Genomic DNA, 18,011 nt, shown 5'->3' with positions numbered 1-18,011 from the left:
GCTGGGCCAGACATTCCTGAGCTGGACATGGCAGGACTGCCGAGGCTGGGGCTGGGCTCCTTTGGGTCAGTTATGGGCAGAGGATGTCACGACTGGGAGTGTAGGACTCTCAGCTGCTGCATTCTTGGGGGACAGAAGGAGAGCTAGGATATCTGTTTTCTTTTCTTGACTTTCCTTATGAGGCAGGGCATGAATTTAAGGCACAGATTGGAGCCAGAGAGCCTTGGTTTGAATTTTTGCTCCACTTACTAGCTGTGTGGCTGCGGGCAATTTGCTTAATCTCTCTGTGCCTCAGTTTCCCTATCTGTAAAATGTGGCTGATAAGAGTACCTACCTTATAGGGTTGTTGAGAAGATTAAATGCGAGACCATAGTAAGTGCTCAATAAACACTGAAGCCCCTCGGACCCAGATCCCCACCCAGCCCCACATGTACACACTCAGCCCTTGGGGGCCCAGCCCTGTCCCTCACCTCCAGCTCAGGTCAGCCTGTGACAAGGTGCCTCTAATCCAGGGTTCTCAACCATGGCACCACATTACAAAATATCCAGAGTGGGGGCTGGGGGTGCGGTTCCAGGCATCAGCATATTTTTAATAATTCAGTTTTATTGAGATATATTCACACACTGTACAGTCATACAAAACGTACCATCAGTTTTTCACAGTACCACCATATAGTTGTGCATCCATCACCAAAATTAACTTTTGAACATTTTCATTACCACACATGCAAAAGTAATAAGAATAAAAATTAAAGTGAAAAAGAAAAATTAAAGTAAAAAAAGAACCCTGGGTGTTTTTTGTTTTTTTTTTTCCTCCCGTTTTTCTACTTCTCCATGCATACACTGGACAAAGGGGAATGTGGGCCATATGGCTTTCCCAATCACATGTCACCCCTCATAAACTACATTTTTATATAATCGTCTTCAAGATTCATGGGTTCTGGGTTGTAGTTTGATAGTTTCAGGTATTTACTGCTAGCTATCCCAATTCATTAGAACCTAAAAAGGGTTGTCTATACTGTGCGTAAGAGTGCCCACCACTCCTTTTGGAATCTCTCAGCCCCTGAAACTTATTTCATTTCACTTCCCTCTTTTGGTCAAGAAGATGTTCTCCCTCCCACAGGCATCAGCATTTTTAAATGCTCCTCAGGTAATTCTAATGTGAGCCAGGGTGGGAAGCCAGCATAGAATAGAGAATGGAGAGCTGGAGTGCGGGTGGGGGTCTGTGGGGGAGTGGAGCCTTGGAGCAGGGGTCACACTTGCTCAGGTTACTTCCTGGCTGTGGACTATGAGCAAGGCCCACCACCCGGCCACCTTGAGGAGCCTTGACTGCCCACTCTGCCAGGGAGCTGGTTGGGGAATTTCAAGGATTGCCTGAGGGGGTGTCTGTGGAAGGCTCTGCACCCTGCCAAGCACCCAAAGAAAAAAGTTTTTTGTTTGTTTATTGAACCTAGTGTGATCACATTTTACTGATGGGGATATTGAAGCCCAGAGGGGTGCGGTAGCCTCCTAGAATCACACACTGCCCAGGGCAAGGATTCAAACCCTCTGAGGAAGGCCTGAATCTGAAGGATCGACATAGAAAAAATCACTCTGAGTTGAGGGAGGCATAGCCCATGCACCCTGGGCCCCAGCAGGGAGCAGCAGTATGAGAGATTCAAGTAGTATTTTTAAAAATGACTTCTCAAGAGGTGAGGGCTATGGAAAACCTGTCTGGGAGTGGGCTGTGCCCAGGCCAGGGTTGGTTCTGATTACAAGTCTGCCATGGCTGTCCCTGAAGGATGCGTGGCTCTGGCCATTGGCCGTGACAGATACCTCCCAGGAACCTGTGTCCCACTCAGGCTCTCCAGAGCCCAAGACCAAACCTGTAACACACGCTTAGGACTGACCAAGAGATTTTGTGCACCAGGCTCAGATTCAGTCCTTAGAATAGCCCTATCATTGGTCATCCCCTTTCACAGAGGAGGAAACTGAGGCCATCAAAGGTAAGAGAACCCCCATTTTCTGGGCACCTGTGCACATCTTAGCTCACTTAATGTTTTCTGCAGTGTTAATAAGTAGGACAAATTGTTCCCGTTTTGTAGATGTGGTAAGATACACTGACTTGGCTCAGATTACTCAGTGACAGACTAGCTCCCCACCCCTTCCCAAGCCCCCAGCCCCAACTTCCTGGAGACACAAAAAAGGAGGACCCAGAAGATGAAGGTAGCAGCCAGGGAAGGCCTCCTGGAGGAGGTGGGCCCCCAACTGGCCCTGAATGATAAGCAGGGCTGACAGGAGTGGGGAGGGCTTTTGGGGTGGAGTGACATGGGCAAAGACCTAGAGGTGAAAATGAACCAGACACTGATCTGAGTAAAGCAAGAAGTATAAATTTAAAGAATGGTCGATGACGGATGGGGGATGGGGTGGTCAGAGCTGGAAAAACAAGTCAGGGTTACGTTACAGAAGTCTAGTGTGCCAGGCTGAGGGCTTGAGCTTTATCACGTTGGTGGTGGGGAGCCATAGAAGGTGTTTGAGCAGAGGAAGAAGAATGTCCAGAGCTATGCCTCAGAAACAGAGGTAGAAGAAATTCTGGTGTGGGAGGGCCTCTCCCTGAGCTGGTAGGACGGCCAGGGCTCTGCCCAGCCTGGGCGCCAGGTGCCTGGACTGTGTCCAGGGAACGGGCTCAGTGACTCAACCTTGAAGAAATCAATCTCTGGGGAGAAAGGGCCCAGGATGAATCAGCTGAGTGGGGTAGGGAGGTTGGGAGGCTGGGGGCTCACTGAGTCACCTTTAGGGGTTTGGGGGGAGGGGGTGCCGCAGTGCAATTGGAAGAATTCGGTCAGACCACAGGGAGGGCTGTCAGAGGACTCTGGCTGCCTTCCCATCATTTTCGGGTTTGATCCTCCTGGCAGTTTTGTGAGGGAGATGGGAAAACTGAGGCCCAGAAAGGGCAGGAGGAGGAGATTTGCCCAAGGTCACATAGCAGGTCGCTAGCAAAGGCCAAGCAAGACCCAAGACCCCTCTCCAGTCCAGACACTTGCCGCCCGCCCCAGCCGATCTCATGCCAAGCAGAGGCTAGGAATGGGGTCGGTCCTGGGCAGGTGAGCTGGCAGCAGCGACCCCAGACCAGCCAGACTGCAACTGAGGCCGGGTTGCTCTGCCGCGATAGGGCAGCAGGGGGCGCAAGAGCGTCATTGCTGCCGCAAGTGCCGGAGTCCAGAGTCCGCTGTGCGGGGAAATGCGCTTTGGGGGCGCGGAACCCACCGCCGAGCTGTGGACTGTGTGACCCCGGCGCCTGCATTCTCTATAGCCTCCGGGGACGCCAACGCAGGCCTGGCTGCCCTTTCCTGAGCTCCCAGTGCCCACCTACCATCGTCTCTGGAGGAGGGCGCCTGTGCGCTCTCTTGTGTCTATGTGTCTGTGCACACGTGTCTTCCTCGCGGATCTGCAACTGCCCCCGGGCCTGTCCGTCTCCGAGAGACTTCTAAAATTCTCCCTGGCTTCCCGCTTCTTCCTGGGTTAAGGAAGACCCCCAACCTCCCGGTCCGGCCCCCTCCCCTCCTCTCGACACACACACGCACACATAGACACACACACACACGCACACACACACTGCGGCTGGTCTCTGTTTCGGGGTCCTGGCCGGGTCTCAGGACTCTCAGGGTGGTGGGGGGAGAGGATGTGATCGGACCGGGGTGGGGGCTCTGAAGGGTAGCGAAAGGAGTGGCGATGGGGCAAGGGGAAGGGAGCGAGGCCTGAGAGCGGGCTCCTTGGCGGGGTGCCCTGAATTGCAGGCAATCTGGAAGGATCGTGAGAGCGGAGAACCTACGAGAGGAAGGGTGGTGGGGCTGGTGGGGGATCTGGGTAGGGGTCCGAAAAGCCGGCGGGCTGAGGTGCAGTCCCGTTGCGGGGAGGTGGGCGGGGCCGGACGCTCGGGGGGCGGGAAGTGGGCGGCCCGGGGCGGGGTCTGGGCGGGTTGGGGGCGGGCACTCGCGCGGACCCGGCTAAGCTGTTGCGGACGCGCTGACCGAGCGAAGCTGCCGGGCCGGCTGGCGGGCGGGTGGGCGGCGGCGAGCATGGTCCTGGTGCTGCATCACATCCTCATCGCTGTTGTCCAATTCCTCAGGCGGGGCCAGCAGGTCTTCCTCAAGCCAGACGAGCCGCCGCCGCCGCCGCCGCAGCCATGCGCCGACAGCCTGCAGGTAGGGGGGCCCCCCGCGCTGGGCACGAGGAGAGCGGGGTTCTGGGCGAGCGCTGCGCCGGGTCCTCCGTGGAGCGTGCGGTCGCCGGCCTTATGGTCCACCCTGCCCGCAGCCCAGAAGCCCAAGCCCCTGAATCCTCCTCAAGGAGGGGACTCCTTCCCTACTTCTGAACCCCACTCATGTGCCGGGACTTCAGCCCACACCCGGAGCCCTTGAACCCCTAACGCACAGCCCAGACCCCACCCCAGACTCTGAACCTCTTTCGGATTGGGGACTTCACCCAAGCACTTATCTCCCAATCTACAGTGGGAACCCAGTCCACAGGGAGCTCTGTTCAAACCTGGGGCCCCCCTCTCTCCCCCAGATTAATGCGGAACCCCTTCCCAAGCCCCTGAACTCCCATTATACATATCAGATTCTAGGTGTACCTGGAACACCTGAATCCCGGCTCTCAGCTGGGACCCTCCCTCAGGGCTGGGGTCTCACCCCAACCCCTGAACCCCCATTCACCCTCAACTGCATCCCCACTCAAACATCTGGATCTTCACTCCTTACCTGGGACCCTACTCCAGGGTCCAAACCTGTCTTCCCATCCCGATTTCTCTACAGAGCCCCTCTTCCCAATTCCCTCTGATTCCCTCCCTCCCTCCCTCCCTCCTGTATGAGCTCACCTAGTTTCTTCCTGCTGGTCTCACTCCCTCCTCTCGTTTCTCCCCGGGAGTGGTGGTCCCACTTTATCCTCTGGTTTTCTCCTTTGGTTTCTTCCTGATTCCCTCGGAGCTCAGTCTTTCTCTGTCCCGCTGTTTCTCTTTCAGGTTCCATCTCTTGTCCTCTGTGCCCACCTCTCTCTGTCTCTCGGTCTCTCTCCCCAATTTCTCTAGTCTGTCTCTCTGTTCTAGAGTCTCTCCCTGTGGTCGTTCTCTTATCCTATATCTGCCCCTGCTCGTGGGTGAGGAGAGGCAGTCTCAGAGCGCCGGCCGGTGTCCCTGGGACTGTCACCCTCCTCAGTCCCTCAGGCACGGCACAGTGTGGGCTCAGGTGGAAGGCGCTCAACACGGAGTGCGCTGCCCTTGGATCCGAGGCGGGTGGGGATTACCCGATGGGGCTCTCGTGAACCCCGTCATCCCTGCTGTTATGGTCTTGACTGGGGGCAGCTGGGGTCTTGGGATGGGGGAGGGGGAAGAGGAGACTTCGACTTGGTTGGAGTCAGACACCTGTGGTGGGGGGTGTCCAGGGCTGGATGAGTCTGGGGTGCATGTGTTTGTGGGAGTGCTACTGTGTGTGTAGAGGATGGGCTGGGTTGCAGGTGTTAGGTGTGCCCTGTGCGTGACACTGTGTGTTGTGTCATGCACGATTGTATGGGGATTATTTGGGATTGGGGGGCTGGGATTATGGATATATAGTGTGAATATGGAGATTGTGAGCGTATGAGTTGCATGCCGTGTGTGCTAGCATTGTGGATGTGGATTGGTAGCTGTAGGTGAGATTGCTGTGCATGTAGGGAACTTGGGTTGTGTCTAGCCAGGAAGAGCCACCATGGGGGTTACACTGGATGTCGCCACAGAGGGAAGAGAGGAGAATGGGGGAGGGGAGAGTTGTGTGTGTCTGAATGTGTTTGCAGCCCAGGTGATGGGTCAGGGCACTGTGGTGTGTCCTGGGTTTGCTTGGGGAGTGTATTAGGGCCTGTGTGCTGATTTGGAGTGTTATGTATCTGTAAGGTGGTTGTGTGTGGAACTCTGGGCAGGAAAGGGTGCAGCCAGGGCCAAGGAGGGCCAAGGCAAGGAGCTGGTCAGCCAAGTGTGTATGTGTGGCAGTGGGGAGGGGGAAAGGAGTGCTGTGCCGGCAGGTAAGTCTATTCTGAGGGGCCGTGTGTTCCCACAAACATCTGACATTTTGGTGGGACCCAGGTGTGCACAGTATTCACGCAGGGTGTGTCTGCACGTGTCTCCATGTCTGGTAGTGTGTGTGTTGAATTTAACTGGTGCGTGTGTCTGTGGTTATGGAGGTGAGTGTGAGCTGTGCAAGGTGCATGGTGGGAGGTTGAGCATGAGTGTGATATGAAGTGTGGGTGTGTGAGCTGTGTGACTTTTCAGGCGTGAGGTGTGAATTATGTGATCTTTTCTCTGAGCTGTTTATGTGTGTGTGGTGAGAAGAGTGTGAGGGGTGAGCTACCGGTGTGTGTGTGGGTATGGAGGTGAGGTGCCAGGTGCAGTCAAGGGCTGAGGAATGTGCTGCAGGGGGTAAGGGAGTGTGTGCATAAGGTATCTGGGGTGAGGAATGAGGCATGCAACATTTGGGGTGCATGGAATGCTTCAGATGCCCCAGAAATATTTGTGGAGTGACGTGCGTGTGCAGGGAGGCTGCCTGCCATCCTGTCCTTGCCTCCCTCCCAATCAGGCCCCCAGCGATGCCCAATGTTGGTCTTGCATGCCCCACCCAGGTTGCTCCTACCCTTTGCCCTCCATCCTCCTCGTTCTGACCAAAGCCTTTGTCTTGGGTTTCCGGCCTAGCAAGCGCTGGACAGGCGGGTAGCAGGCAATGTCGTGGCCCAGGAACCTTTGTTCTTTTCCTTTTAGCCTGTCTGGTGTTTTGGGCCAGGGTTTGGCTGGGGAGTGGAGAGGATGCATGTGTCAGCGAGGTCACCATGTTTACTACCACAGAACAGCACCCTGCGGAGGGGAGGGACCCAGGCGCAGGCCAAGTGGCCTGGGAGGTGTTCCCCGTGGTGCCCCCACAGCACAAGAGCAGCTTGGGGTGGGCTTAGAGTTGGGCAAGTTTGCCCACCATGAGGTTTTAGTCCCGTGGGTGGCCAGTGGCCTCCCTGGCTCGCGTCATCTCAGGGATGCTCAGCAGCCGAGTGACCTCTTCTCCACACTCACCTCTCCTTTTCCCTTCTCTGTGTGGATACAGCCCCTGGGGAGGGTCCCTGGGCTGGAAAACATCCAGGAAGACCCCAACCTATCTCAACCCAGTAGACCCTACCTTTCATTAGGAAGAAATAGTCCCTGTCCTCATGGAGACCCTTATCTAAAAGGGGAGGCTTGGTCACACCTTTGGGGACCCTCTAATCTGATGGGGGAGATCCAGACTATGGAGGAGCATCCAGGTCTTACCTTCCAGGGAAAGCTGTAGAAAACCTTACTGGGCAGCCTCCCAAAGGGTATTTGCGAGCACGGGGTAAAACAAGTCCAGGCATCCTTAAGGCTGGAAGGGACAGAGACAATCAGAGTCAGATGGGGGAAGGGGCTAGAAACCAATACCTCAACATCACATTCCAGCAAGTTTGTCTGAAGTCAGTGGGGTTGAGCTGGGCCTTGAAGGAGGTGTGGGAGTGGACAGAGAAATGTGACATGGGGCTGAAGAAGATTCTGGCCCAACCAGAAAAATGGTCCTTGAAGGTATTCTGGCTTTGGGTGGCCGTCCCTGGTCCTCGGCCTTCTCAGGCCTTCATGTCACGTCACCCTTTCCCACCCCATTGTCTTTGGCCGGAATCAGCGTCATCATCATCATCATCATCATCATTATCTTTGGGCAGCTCTTTCCAAATTCCAAGGTCCTTTCCCAAATGTTGTCTCATTTAACAGATTAACTCATTCAATTGTCTGAAAGCATTTATCTAATGCTTGCTCTATACCAGGCAAGCACAGTTTAAGTTCTGGGGTTATAATGGTGACCAAACAGGCCTTGAATGCCCTCAGCTAGGGTCTAGGAAACCCTATCTTCCTGGCCCAGTCACACTGTCAGCGTCCCCAGGCCCTAGGCAGATGGCCCCCCCATTCTGTGTTTCCTCTAACCTGGTGGGCTTTTGGTTTTATGAGGCTCTGTGTAGGCACCCCATGTTATAGGGGTCTGGTTCCCACCAGAATGCAAGTTCTTCAGAGCCTGGGCCCGGGTCTCCTCTACCCCCATCCCACATGTCCTGTGCCAGGCTGGGCATAATCCAGACCTCACATCTATCATCAGGTGGTTATAACCATCCAGTAGGGTTGACAGCCCAGATGCCACCATCTAGGGAAACTGAGGCCCATAGTGAGGAGGAGACTTAAGGCAGCATCTTCATCACACCTACCATTTACCACTGTCAGCAGAGACCAAGAGAGATCAGGTAATGGTCCAGGGCTCTTAGGAAGATGGCAGGGCTGGTACCAGAATACAGCCCTCCTGGCTGCCTGGCTAGGCTCTGGCCCCAGAACCATGCTGCTCCCTGGCTGGCCTCCTCGCTTCCTGTGGTGGGTAAATGATTATTAATGACCCCCCTGGCAAGGAGACAGGAAACGTTTCCCAGCCACAGCTGGGGACCTGCTCCCTGCCAGCCCCAGCCATCCATACCTGCTGGCCATGGTGTGCATTCCACCTCGGCTTCCTTTGCCCCTACTACCCATCCACCTCCCAACTCTTTGACCTCCCAGGGGTGCAGGACCAAAAGGTACAAAGCCTTCTCCCCCTTGTCTCTGTCCCTCACTGCTTTTTCCAACCTGACTCCTCCCTACTTACTTTTCTGCCTCATACGAGCCAGAAATAGTCCTTCCTCCGGGAAGCTTTCCCTGAATGCACTGCCTGCCCCTCCAGTGACCCCTACCCTGGGCCCTGGGCACTGAGTCTCCCTCATTGCAGGCTCTGGTCCCACTCTGATGGTTTGCTCTGGTGGCCCTAAGACTGGGCTGGGGATTTCCTGCAACCTGTTCCCAATTGCTGCCTTAGGACTGACATGTGGAGGATATTCCCAGATGCCTCTTCCAGGGAGTCCCCAGCCCAGCCCAGGGACTCTCACCTCCTCTGAGCACCCCCAGCCCCATCTGAACCACAATACCGTGCACTGCCAGGCCTTCATAGGTGGACATTTAGTGAGCATCTATGATGCACCCAACAGTGAGAGCAAGTAGAGATGGGCAAGATGCAGATTACAAGTTCTGCCACGCACATTCCCCCAAGTCTGAGCAACAGGGCATCTGCCTGTGGCTGGCAGCACAGTCCCAGGGGCAGGGCTCGGGGGGAATGGGGTGCACAGGTAGAGAAATTCTGGTAGAGTGTGTGGTGAGGGCAATGATGGAGATAAACTCAGGGGCCACAGTGGGACAGAGCAGGGGCCCCTAATTCAGCCCAGAGTGGGAGGGAGGGGTGAGTTGGGGTGCATCCAGGAGGAAACATCTCTAAACTGAGAGCTAAGGGATGAGCCAGGAGAGGTTCTGGATGGAGAGACTGAGAATGGCAACTGTGAAGTCTTGTTGGTGGCAGACAGGAGGAGGTAAAGTAGGCAGTCATGCGGTTCTGTGCAGCTGATCCTGGACTGTCGGGGTGGTTGAGTCAGGTGGGATTGTGTGCGTGTGTGTGCATGTGTGCATGCATATGTGTGTGTGTGTGTGTGAAGCATTAAGAGACAAGGTTGGCAAGGGCCAAATTGGGCAGGACTTATAACCCATGTTTAGGAATTCAGACTTTTCCCAGAAAGAACCAGAGACTAGGGGAGTTGCTGAAAGCAGGGGAGCCTCTGTCCCCTGTGTGTGCAGGAGCTGCATGTAAAGCTCCCTTGGCCATGGGCTGGAGAGTTCACTGAAGGGGTGAGGCGTGAGGCTGGGAGCCCTGTGAGGAGGCTGGCACAGGGGGTCCAGGCAAAGGTGATGAGGCTGTACAAGGAAGCGGGCGGAAGGATGGAGGGGTGTAGGAGGGAGAAGGGGCAGGATTTGACAGGTCAGCGGTGGAGGCAGGGGGGAAGGGGCATGAAGAACACCCCTATGGTGTCTGGATGGGCTGTTGTGCCCGAGAAGACAGGGTTCAAGGGCAGGTGCCTGGGCCCGGGTCAGGGCTCTCTAAGGAACAAAAGGTCTTGGGAAGGCCCCCTAGGAGGTCACGAGCTTTGAGGTCAAACAGAGACCAGGACACCTGGACCACACTCAGGGCTGCTGCATCCTCATCTTTCACATGGGGAATTCAGGATCTGCCCTGGGCAGAGTGTTCAGAATTCAAAAATTAAAACAATCTGTGAAATGTAATATTTAATAAAATTCAAATAAAAATGTCGAGTACATTCCAAAACAAGTGGAAATGTAAAATTGTAAAATTACGAAATTATAAATGCTGAGCATACGTGATGGTCCTGGTATAAAGTGTGGGCCTCAGCTGCTCCCCTTGATGTTGGCTTCAGCAACTTTGAAGCTGCTGCGTCTGATCGCGGCTGCACCCCTGGGGGCTCCAGACCTTTCTGCTGTGTTCAGCTCCCTTTCTGGGAGCTATCGGGCCCCTGCTCTGTCCCCCCAACCTGAGGGAGTTGGCCCTGTGCACCATCCCCCCAACCCTGGTCCATGCTTGTCTTTATTTTGGGGTTCAAAGGGAGATGGGAAGGGCGAGGGAGTTGCAGGAGCTGAGGTAAGAGGGGCTACGGGGCTGAGGTAGGGGTGAGGGTGGGGGGAGCACGAAGAGTGGGGGAGGGCAGAGAGAGCAAGGGGAAGTGAGCAAAGCTGAAAGCGCAGCATCACCCAACATAAACGCTGGGATTTCAGAATTTAAAACTGGTGCCATTTCCTGGAACACGGGAATACTGGGGTCCAATCGTGCAGTCTTGGGGTCGGGCATTGCTTGGCTCCCCACTCCCTGGTAATTTGCACAAGGCTGTTTTCTGGGCTGAGCTTTCTTGCCTGCAAAAAGAGAAGTTGGTGTTGACATCTCCAACTTCTAGCTCTAGGGATGTATGATTCTGAGAATCCGGAATTGTCAGTTTGGGGGGCTCTCAGCTTCCAACCAGTGCCGCGTAGATGCGTGGTTGGTTGTGTGATTCCGACATTCTGTGACTTTAAGACGCTGAGACTCCCGGAGCCGAAGATGCGGACATTCTGTGAATCCAGGATTCTAGGATTTGATGATTTGATGATTCAATGATTCTAAATGGAGCTGCTGGGAAGAGCTGCAACCACCTGCCTTGTTAATGTCAATGTTCAGTTATTAAAAACATATCAAGAAGCAATGGAGACGGATAGCTCGGGATGGCAGGCGGCCCTCCCCACCCCTGGCAAGGGAGGGAAAGGAGGGGCTGGCGCTCACATGGAGCCCCTTTCCTCCTGGGCCCCATGGGCTGTCTCTCCAGCCAGGACAGAATCAGTGGGGTGAGATGTGCTGCTTCTGAAAACCTCCCTAAGCTTGCAGGGTGAGGGGGGTCATTTCTGTCATCCCCCTGCCTCAGTTCCTCAACCATTTCAGACTAAAGTGGAGAGAGAAGTCCATCTCATACCCTTTTCTCCCAGCCCCCAAGTCCCTGGGCCGAAACGGTGACAGTGGAGGATGGCGACATCTGCCCACCCCGTTCCCCGGCAGCCTCGGCCTGCAGGGGAAAACAGGACATGAACGCTTCCTGCACACAGACGTGGAAACTCACAAACCCCTGCCTGCGAGGGCCCCAAGTACAAAGGGCCTCAAACAAGGGCAGAGGCCAGGGCAGCCAGAGGGGCAGTGGGAGCACCGCCTGGATTTCCTGCTGGCACTCTCCGAGTGCAGGCTGAGGAGGGAGAGAAGGGGTCAAGACAGGGGTTCCCAGGTCAGGGGCCCTGGAGATGCTGATGACAAGCGGGTCCGTCCCTGCGGTGCAGACCCACGGCCCAGCCTGGCACGACACCAGCCCATTTGTCCAGCCACTCGCTGCCTCTTGGGTTCTGCACCTGCCTCAGCACGCAGGCCAGAGCTGGGGAGGGAATATCCAGGCTGTAGGGGGAGGATCTCGGCTTTCTAAAGAGCCCATCTCAGCTGTGCCCCTCAGGAAGCCCAGTACAGCTGCACAAGTCCAAGGGCTTCCCCAGCCTGGTGGGTTCACAGACTGGGTAGGAGAGGCTAGGAGCTGGCACTGTGGGACCTAAAACCAGGCTTCCTGGTTCCCAACCCTGGGTGGTCCTTACCGCCTACAGCCTTCTCTCTTTCCCCTGGGATACAAGAGCAGGTGTGGAGGCAGGGCTCAGGTTAGGGGGCCAGAGTCCCTGTCTGTCACCCCTCCGTCATTCTCCTTCCACAGGCCCGGAAGCAGGTGGGATGGTGACAGCTGCCCCTCTGTCATCCACAGGTCCATTGCCCACCACATCCTGACTTGGCCCCAAGGATAGCGTCCCCAGTGGGGAACCCCCACCCCAGCTGCTCAACCCACAGTGTGCCTCCCTGGCATTCTCCTCTCTCTTCAGTCTGCCATCCTCTTCCTCTTGATGGCCCACCACTCACACCTTCACCTCCCCTTGGGATATTTCTCCTCTATAAGTCTCCATCTCTATTTCTTCACGTGTGAGTCTCTCTCAAAGGATCATTGGTTCTGAAAGGGCCCTGGGAGATCAAGTCCAAACTTTTCATTCTACGGTTGAGGAAACTAGCTCAGAAAGGGGAAGGGTCCTGTTGAAATTTGCGTAGTAGGTTGTGGCCGAGCTCAATGTGGTGCTCCTTCTACTGCCGGGTGCAAGGACATACACTGCCCTCGGTATCAGACAACTAGGGACTGAGGCCTGACCGTTATGACCAACAAGAGCTGGGCACGCAAGCACTTCAGGAGACACGATGGGCTTCTCTCCTGAGCCCTGAGGAGCTGATGTCCCTTCCTCACCTTTGCCCAGACCCTCTCTTCTCCTTCACTGCCCCTGCTGCCTGGCTGATCCTTACCTTGGGCACACCCTGCCCTTGGGACACAGACCGGAGCTCAGGACTCCAGGTCTGGGATGTGTATCCACGCACACACGGACATGCAGAGACGCACGCAAGTACATGCATGAGTGCGTACAAATCCCAGTGGAAACCTGTACTTGCACTCTTATGAGACTACCCTGGAACCTAGTGTCTTGGCCTGACCTCCATCCTCTTCCTGTGAGGTACCCCGGGCCTCCTCCAGGAAGCCCCCCAGGTCCTCTCTGTAGACCACCTCCATCGCGCCAGCCCCTTTGTGATGACAGCTTGATGCAACTCCTCCTCAGTGACCCCAAGGGCAGGGCTGAGCCTCCACCTCAGTCTGGGGGCCCCTCCTTCAGTGTTCCCTCCTTCTGTCTCCAGGAGGACCTCAGCTTCCTCTGGCTGGGTGGGTGGGGGAGTCCTGAGGTCCCCAGAGGACTGAAGACAATGGGAAGGCGGTGACAGATGAGACATTGCGTCTTACCCCAAGCAGGCTCCACCCTACTTCTGACCTCTTGGGCTGGGGTCTAGGACAGAGCCCTGGGCTGTGGGTCCCTGGTCTGACCCACCCCCCACACCCTTGACCTCTGACTGGAGGTGGTGGGGTCCAGACCCCAGGGAGCTGGCAGCACATTGATGGGGGTGGTGCAGATTGCAGGGGCCTCTGGGAAGGGTGAGCTGGACTTCTTTGGCCCTGGCGGGTAGGTAACAGGGTGGTAAACTTTGAGGCTGGGGTGGGATTATGGAGGAGCTGTGACTGCCTAGCTGTCTCCCTTCATCCTGTCCACTTCCCCCAGGCTCAAAGTGGGTGGAGAGGAACCAGAAAGGCTGGGGGGCAACAGCTCCCCAGGGAGCGGTGGAGAGGCCAGCGGAGGGAGCTGGAGAATCAGTTGAAACTAGCACTGCTGCCTCCCCTCCGGGGAAGGGGAGGGGGCTGTCCCAGGGCAGCTCAGTGGACACACAGGGCAGGGGGTGGAAAGGAAGGCCCAGGCTTTGTGCACAAAAGGGATGGGCCCTGGGGTCAGGTGCTTATCTCGGCCCCTCGTCATTTCCTGTGCCGGACGTGGCCGGGTCAGCAGGGTCATTGCGCAGAGGGAAGGAGCAGGCTGAACCCAGCGCACACCAGGTCTACAGAGGGGTCAGACACGTGGGCGGCCTCGTAGCTCCCTGGGCTGAAGTCAGGGCACCATAGAGGTCCAGCGCCGCGCCCCAGCCACCCCAGGAGATGATCGCCTCTAGACCATCGCCCTGCACCCCCACTCAGTGGCCCTGGATAACACTCACTGAGCAACAGGCAGGCCCAGCAGTAGGTGTGGCTGAGCGGGGAAACCCCACAGGGCACTGGGACCTGGGAAGCAACCAGATGCCCTGCCACAGCCACGCCACAGACATCCACATGGCAGGTGCAGCTCCTGTCACTTCTGTGGTCACCAAGGAGAGCCACAGATTCCAGTAGTCACGGGCAGGCATCCAGGGCCTGGATGAGAGAAGGGGGGCACCAGGCAAGGAACCCCGAGCCCCCATCCCATGCCAGACTGTGCCCTGCCCCCAGCTCTCCCAGCGCCCAAGGCTGTTTACTTCCTAGAGGCGATGGGTGTCTCATCCCCCTCCCCCGCCCCGTCCCCACCACACGCTTCCAAAGCTGCCAAATCAAATCAGCCCCTGCGCCCGCGCCAGGCTGGCATGGCGGCCAGCAGCTGACGGGAATGGAGCCAGGCTCAGAATATCCCGCAGCCTGCCCAGTGCCTGGGTACGCCTGTCAGGTGGGGGCGGGGAGGGGGCAGTAGCTGGCAGCCGGCCCCCGGGCAGGGCCTCTGCCAGAGGCTGGGGCTTCTGGATGCGGCCCGGGTGACGGGCTCCTGGACAACGAGTGAGTGGGCCCCTGGCGTGTCTGTCAGGCTGTGGCAGCGTCTGGTTCTAGTGTTTGAGGAGCTGTGGAGGTGCCGATGGGATGCCGGTTGCGGGGGGAGGGACGCTCCAATTCCGAGTCCTCACTACGGGGTGCCAGTTGGGGGTTAGGGGGCTCCAAGTGACCGCATTCATTTAGGATCCACAGTAACCCTGGGCTGGGAGCCCCCTGTTTGTCTGAGAGCATGGGTGGCCACCACAGAGGCTCGGTGACTGCGAGGTGGGCGTTACAGTTTCCGTTTTATAGATCGGGAAACTGAGTCTCAGAGAGGGGTAGTGAACTTCCCTGGAGAGAAGCAGAAGAGGAAGGGGTCTCAGAAGGGATAAAGATGTGTCCATTTCCACTATTTAGGAGCCCCGGGCTTAAGGGAAGAGTGTGCTTCTGCTTTCAGAGTCGAGGGGCAGACAGTACATTGCCAGCAGCAGAGTGCCCACAGGGAGCAGGGATGAAAAGGGAGCCTGGGGAGAGAGCAGGGAGACAATCAGGCAAGGCTCCCTGGAGGAGGAGGCCACCTGAGGGAGTCAGGGGGCTTCAGGGCTTGCTCTGGGGTAAGGGGAGGGCAGGCTGGGGAGAAGGGGGATGGTCCAACAGACCTCAGCCCCTGGCCTTCTTGTCTCCGCAGCTGGCCGCCACTTCCTTGCACAGGAGCCTGCACCCCCAGGGAGTAGAGACGACCAACTGGAGGTGAGAGCTCAGCGGAGGGAGCTGCGGGTGGGCTTGGGGGGTGGGGTCCCAGGCCGGAGGTCAGGTCCGTTTGAACATGGCCCTGGCCCCTCGGAGGACCAGGAGGCTGGAGCCGTGTCCCAGCCCCACCCCCTCCAGCGTAGGCTCACCCCACAGCAAGACCCCCCCACTCCATTCCTGCCTGGGGGTTCTCTTCCAGAGGACACCCTCTTCCCGGCTTGCCTGGGAGTCATTTTAGACTCCTTCCTCTTCCTGCACACCCTCATCCAACCACTCCCGGCCGATTCTCTGCCCTAAGTATTTCTGGATTCCTCTCCTCCTCTCCATTCCCACTGCAGCCCAAGTCCAGTCCTGTCATCTGTCCCCTGGACCTCTCACTGGCTGCCTGCTTTCTGTTGCCTCCCTCCTCCACGTGGCTGCCAGAAGGATCTTTCTCACACACAAACCTGAACTTGGCACTCTCCCGCTCAAAAATTCTCTGTGCTCCCCATTCCCCGGCACCCTCCGCAGCCCCAGCCAGGCCTCGGTCCCAGTTTCATCCACCCATTCCTGCCTCCCCCATACTGCTCCCGCTGGCCTCCTCCCCTCTCAGCTTCCCAAATCCTTCTGGGCTCAGCTCTAGCCTCCCCTCCTCCGGGAAGCCCTCCCGCCGACCGATCGCAGGACCAGGTCCGCCTGCTCTCCCTCCTCTGAGCTCTCCTGCCTCAGCAGTCAGAGGCTGGGCATCCTGCTGTCTGTTGTCCACTGCGCTGCGCCACTAACTCTCTGTTTTCCATCACGTGCCTCCGTCTGTATATCTGACTTGCCCACCTCTCTGAGCTGTGAGCTCCTGGAGCTCCATGAGCTGGGTCTTTCTCATCCTTGAATCTCCCATCGCCCCCCAGTGGGTGCCCAGCGCAGGGCTCAGTCGGTGTCTTTCCTCTGATGTGAGGGCTGCCATCCCCAGCCCCGATCAGGCCTTTGGGGTGTCTCAGAGGGAACTTCAGGGCTCAGAGGGGCCTTGAGGAGGCAGAAATAAGCTGGATTGGGGGTGGCAGAGATTGACAGAGAGGGTAGGCTTGTGTGTATGCATAAAACTGGATCCAACAGCAAGAATAGCACGAGCCCCTCCCATGCCCAACCCTGGCCTAGAGGATGGGGAAGACACTGCTTGTGTCAGTCCTTCCTCTGCGCCAGGAGCTTTCAACAGTGGTCCCTTGTTTAATCCTCACAACACCCATACGAGGTGGGGGGCTCTTGTCATTCCTCTTCTAGGTTTGGGGAAGTTGAGGCACAGTGGGTTCACACGGTGAGTGAATCAGGGACGGAGCTGAGAGTGGTGCTCAGCTGTGTCTAGTCCCCAAGCCTCACTCTTTCCCGGCCCTCTGGTAGGGTGGGAAATGAGAAGCCCCCACAGGGGCTCAGCGTAGGAGGGACTCGGCATGGGTTTGCTGCTGAAACTTGAGGCAAAGGCCTGAAACTTCCCTCCCCATCGGGCTGGGCCCGGCTGCTGAGAGCTGGGGGAGGGAGAGAGGAGGGGAGGGCCTGGAAAGTCATTATTAATTTATTTATTGCCATGGCTTTCCCCAGGGGGCAGGGGCTCCCCCCAGAGCTGGGGACAGATGGTGTTCCTGGGAGCCAGCCGTGTCTCAGCAGCCACTGCCACCCACCAGGAAAGACTGGATTTGTCATCCTCCCAGGAAGCCACGAGGGGAGGGGGCTTTGGAGAAGCTGAAACCCTTCTGGGTGGTGGGGGTGGGCCCCAAGGGAAGGAGCCAAGCCCCGGGACTCCTCGTTTGTGCTTCTGGACACGACTTCCTCTGCCTGGATCCTCGGCCCTCCTCTCTGCTGGTTCAAGCCGGGCCCTTCTTTCCCAGCCCCCTCAAGCTCCCCACTCTCCTCTCCGTGAGGCCTCCCTGGATCAGCCACCTTTACTCCCATCACCTGTGTTCTTTCTCTTCCTTTCCTTTGTCTGGGTCCTGTGCCTCCTCCCTCAGACCGAGGACCTTGGGCCGTGAGCCCCTCGGCTCTCAGCTCTGCCCTGTCTCCCCACCCCGCACCCACCCTAAGGATGCCAGGTGCCTGCCTTGCCTCCTTGAGGGGCCTGCTGTATTTCTGGGTTCAGTCCGCACCCCGTTCTCAAGTGCCCAGGTCCATGCTCAGCCCTGCTGGACAGAGACGAGGCTGCTGCCTTTGGGGACTCCCCAAAATTGAGAGGTCAGGACTGAGGAGAATGGGGACCCTAGGGTGGAACTTATACTATAGGGATTGCTGAAGGGATAGAGGGATTGGGGTCCTGACAAGGAGCCTCATAGAGTAAGACAGAGTAGACAGAGCATGGGGTCAGATGGACAAGGGTTCAAGTTCCAACGTCACCACTTCCTAAGTACGTGACCTTGGGCCAGTCACTTAACCAGCCTGAGCATCAGTTTCAAACAGGGATAATAACTTCCATCATTAGCGGATGTAACCAGCTCAGAGCCATTGTGAGAAGTTAAAAAGACAGCATTGTGAGTTTCCTGGCCCAGGATCGGTCCACGGTGGGGCCTCTCTGCTTCCCTCGAGAGTGAGATCCTTGAAGCCAGCACGAGGCTGTGTCCTCACGAGACAGGGCATGCCGCAGGGCCAGG

General features: G+C 57.0%; 1 protein-coding gene across 2 annotated transcripts in view; it reads left to right on the top strand.

Annotated features, from left to right (window-relative positions):
- The window catches only part of PDE2A (phosphodiesterase 2A), a 90,225-nt gene that overhangs the window by 22,690 nt on the left and 49,524 nt on the right, over positions 1–18,011 (top strand). The window contains exons 2-3 of one of the 2 annotated variants that reach the window (XM_037840533.1): positions 4,109–4,184; positions 15,341–15,402. In XM_037840533.1, coding sequence (XP_037696461.1) covers positions 4,166–4,184; positions 15,341–15,402 — 81 coding nt within the window. In that variant the 5' untranslated portion in view covers positions 4,109–4,165. The remainder of the gene's footprint in view (positions 1–4,108; positions 4,185–15,340; positions 15,403–18,011) is intronic. The other variant, XM_037840532.1, reaches the window with a different exon arrangement.

This window comes from Choloepus didactylus, chromosome 6 (assembly GCF_015220235.1).
Source record: "Choloepus didactylus isolate mChoDid1 chromosome 6, mChoDid1.pri, whole genome shotgun sequence".
Classification (NCBI taxonomy): domain Eukaryota; kingdom Metazoa; phylum Chordata; class Mammalia; order Pilosa; family Megalonychidae; genus Choloepus; species Choloepus didactylus.
The sequence above is the reverse complement of the archived record's forward strand: the minus strand, read 5'-3'. Positions and strand labels throughout refer to the sequence as shown.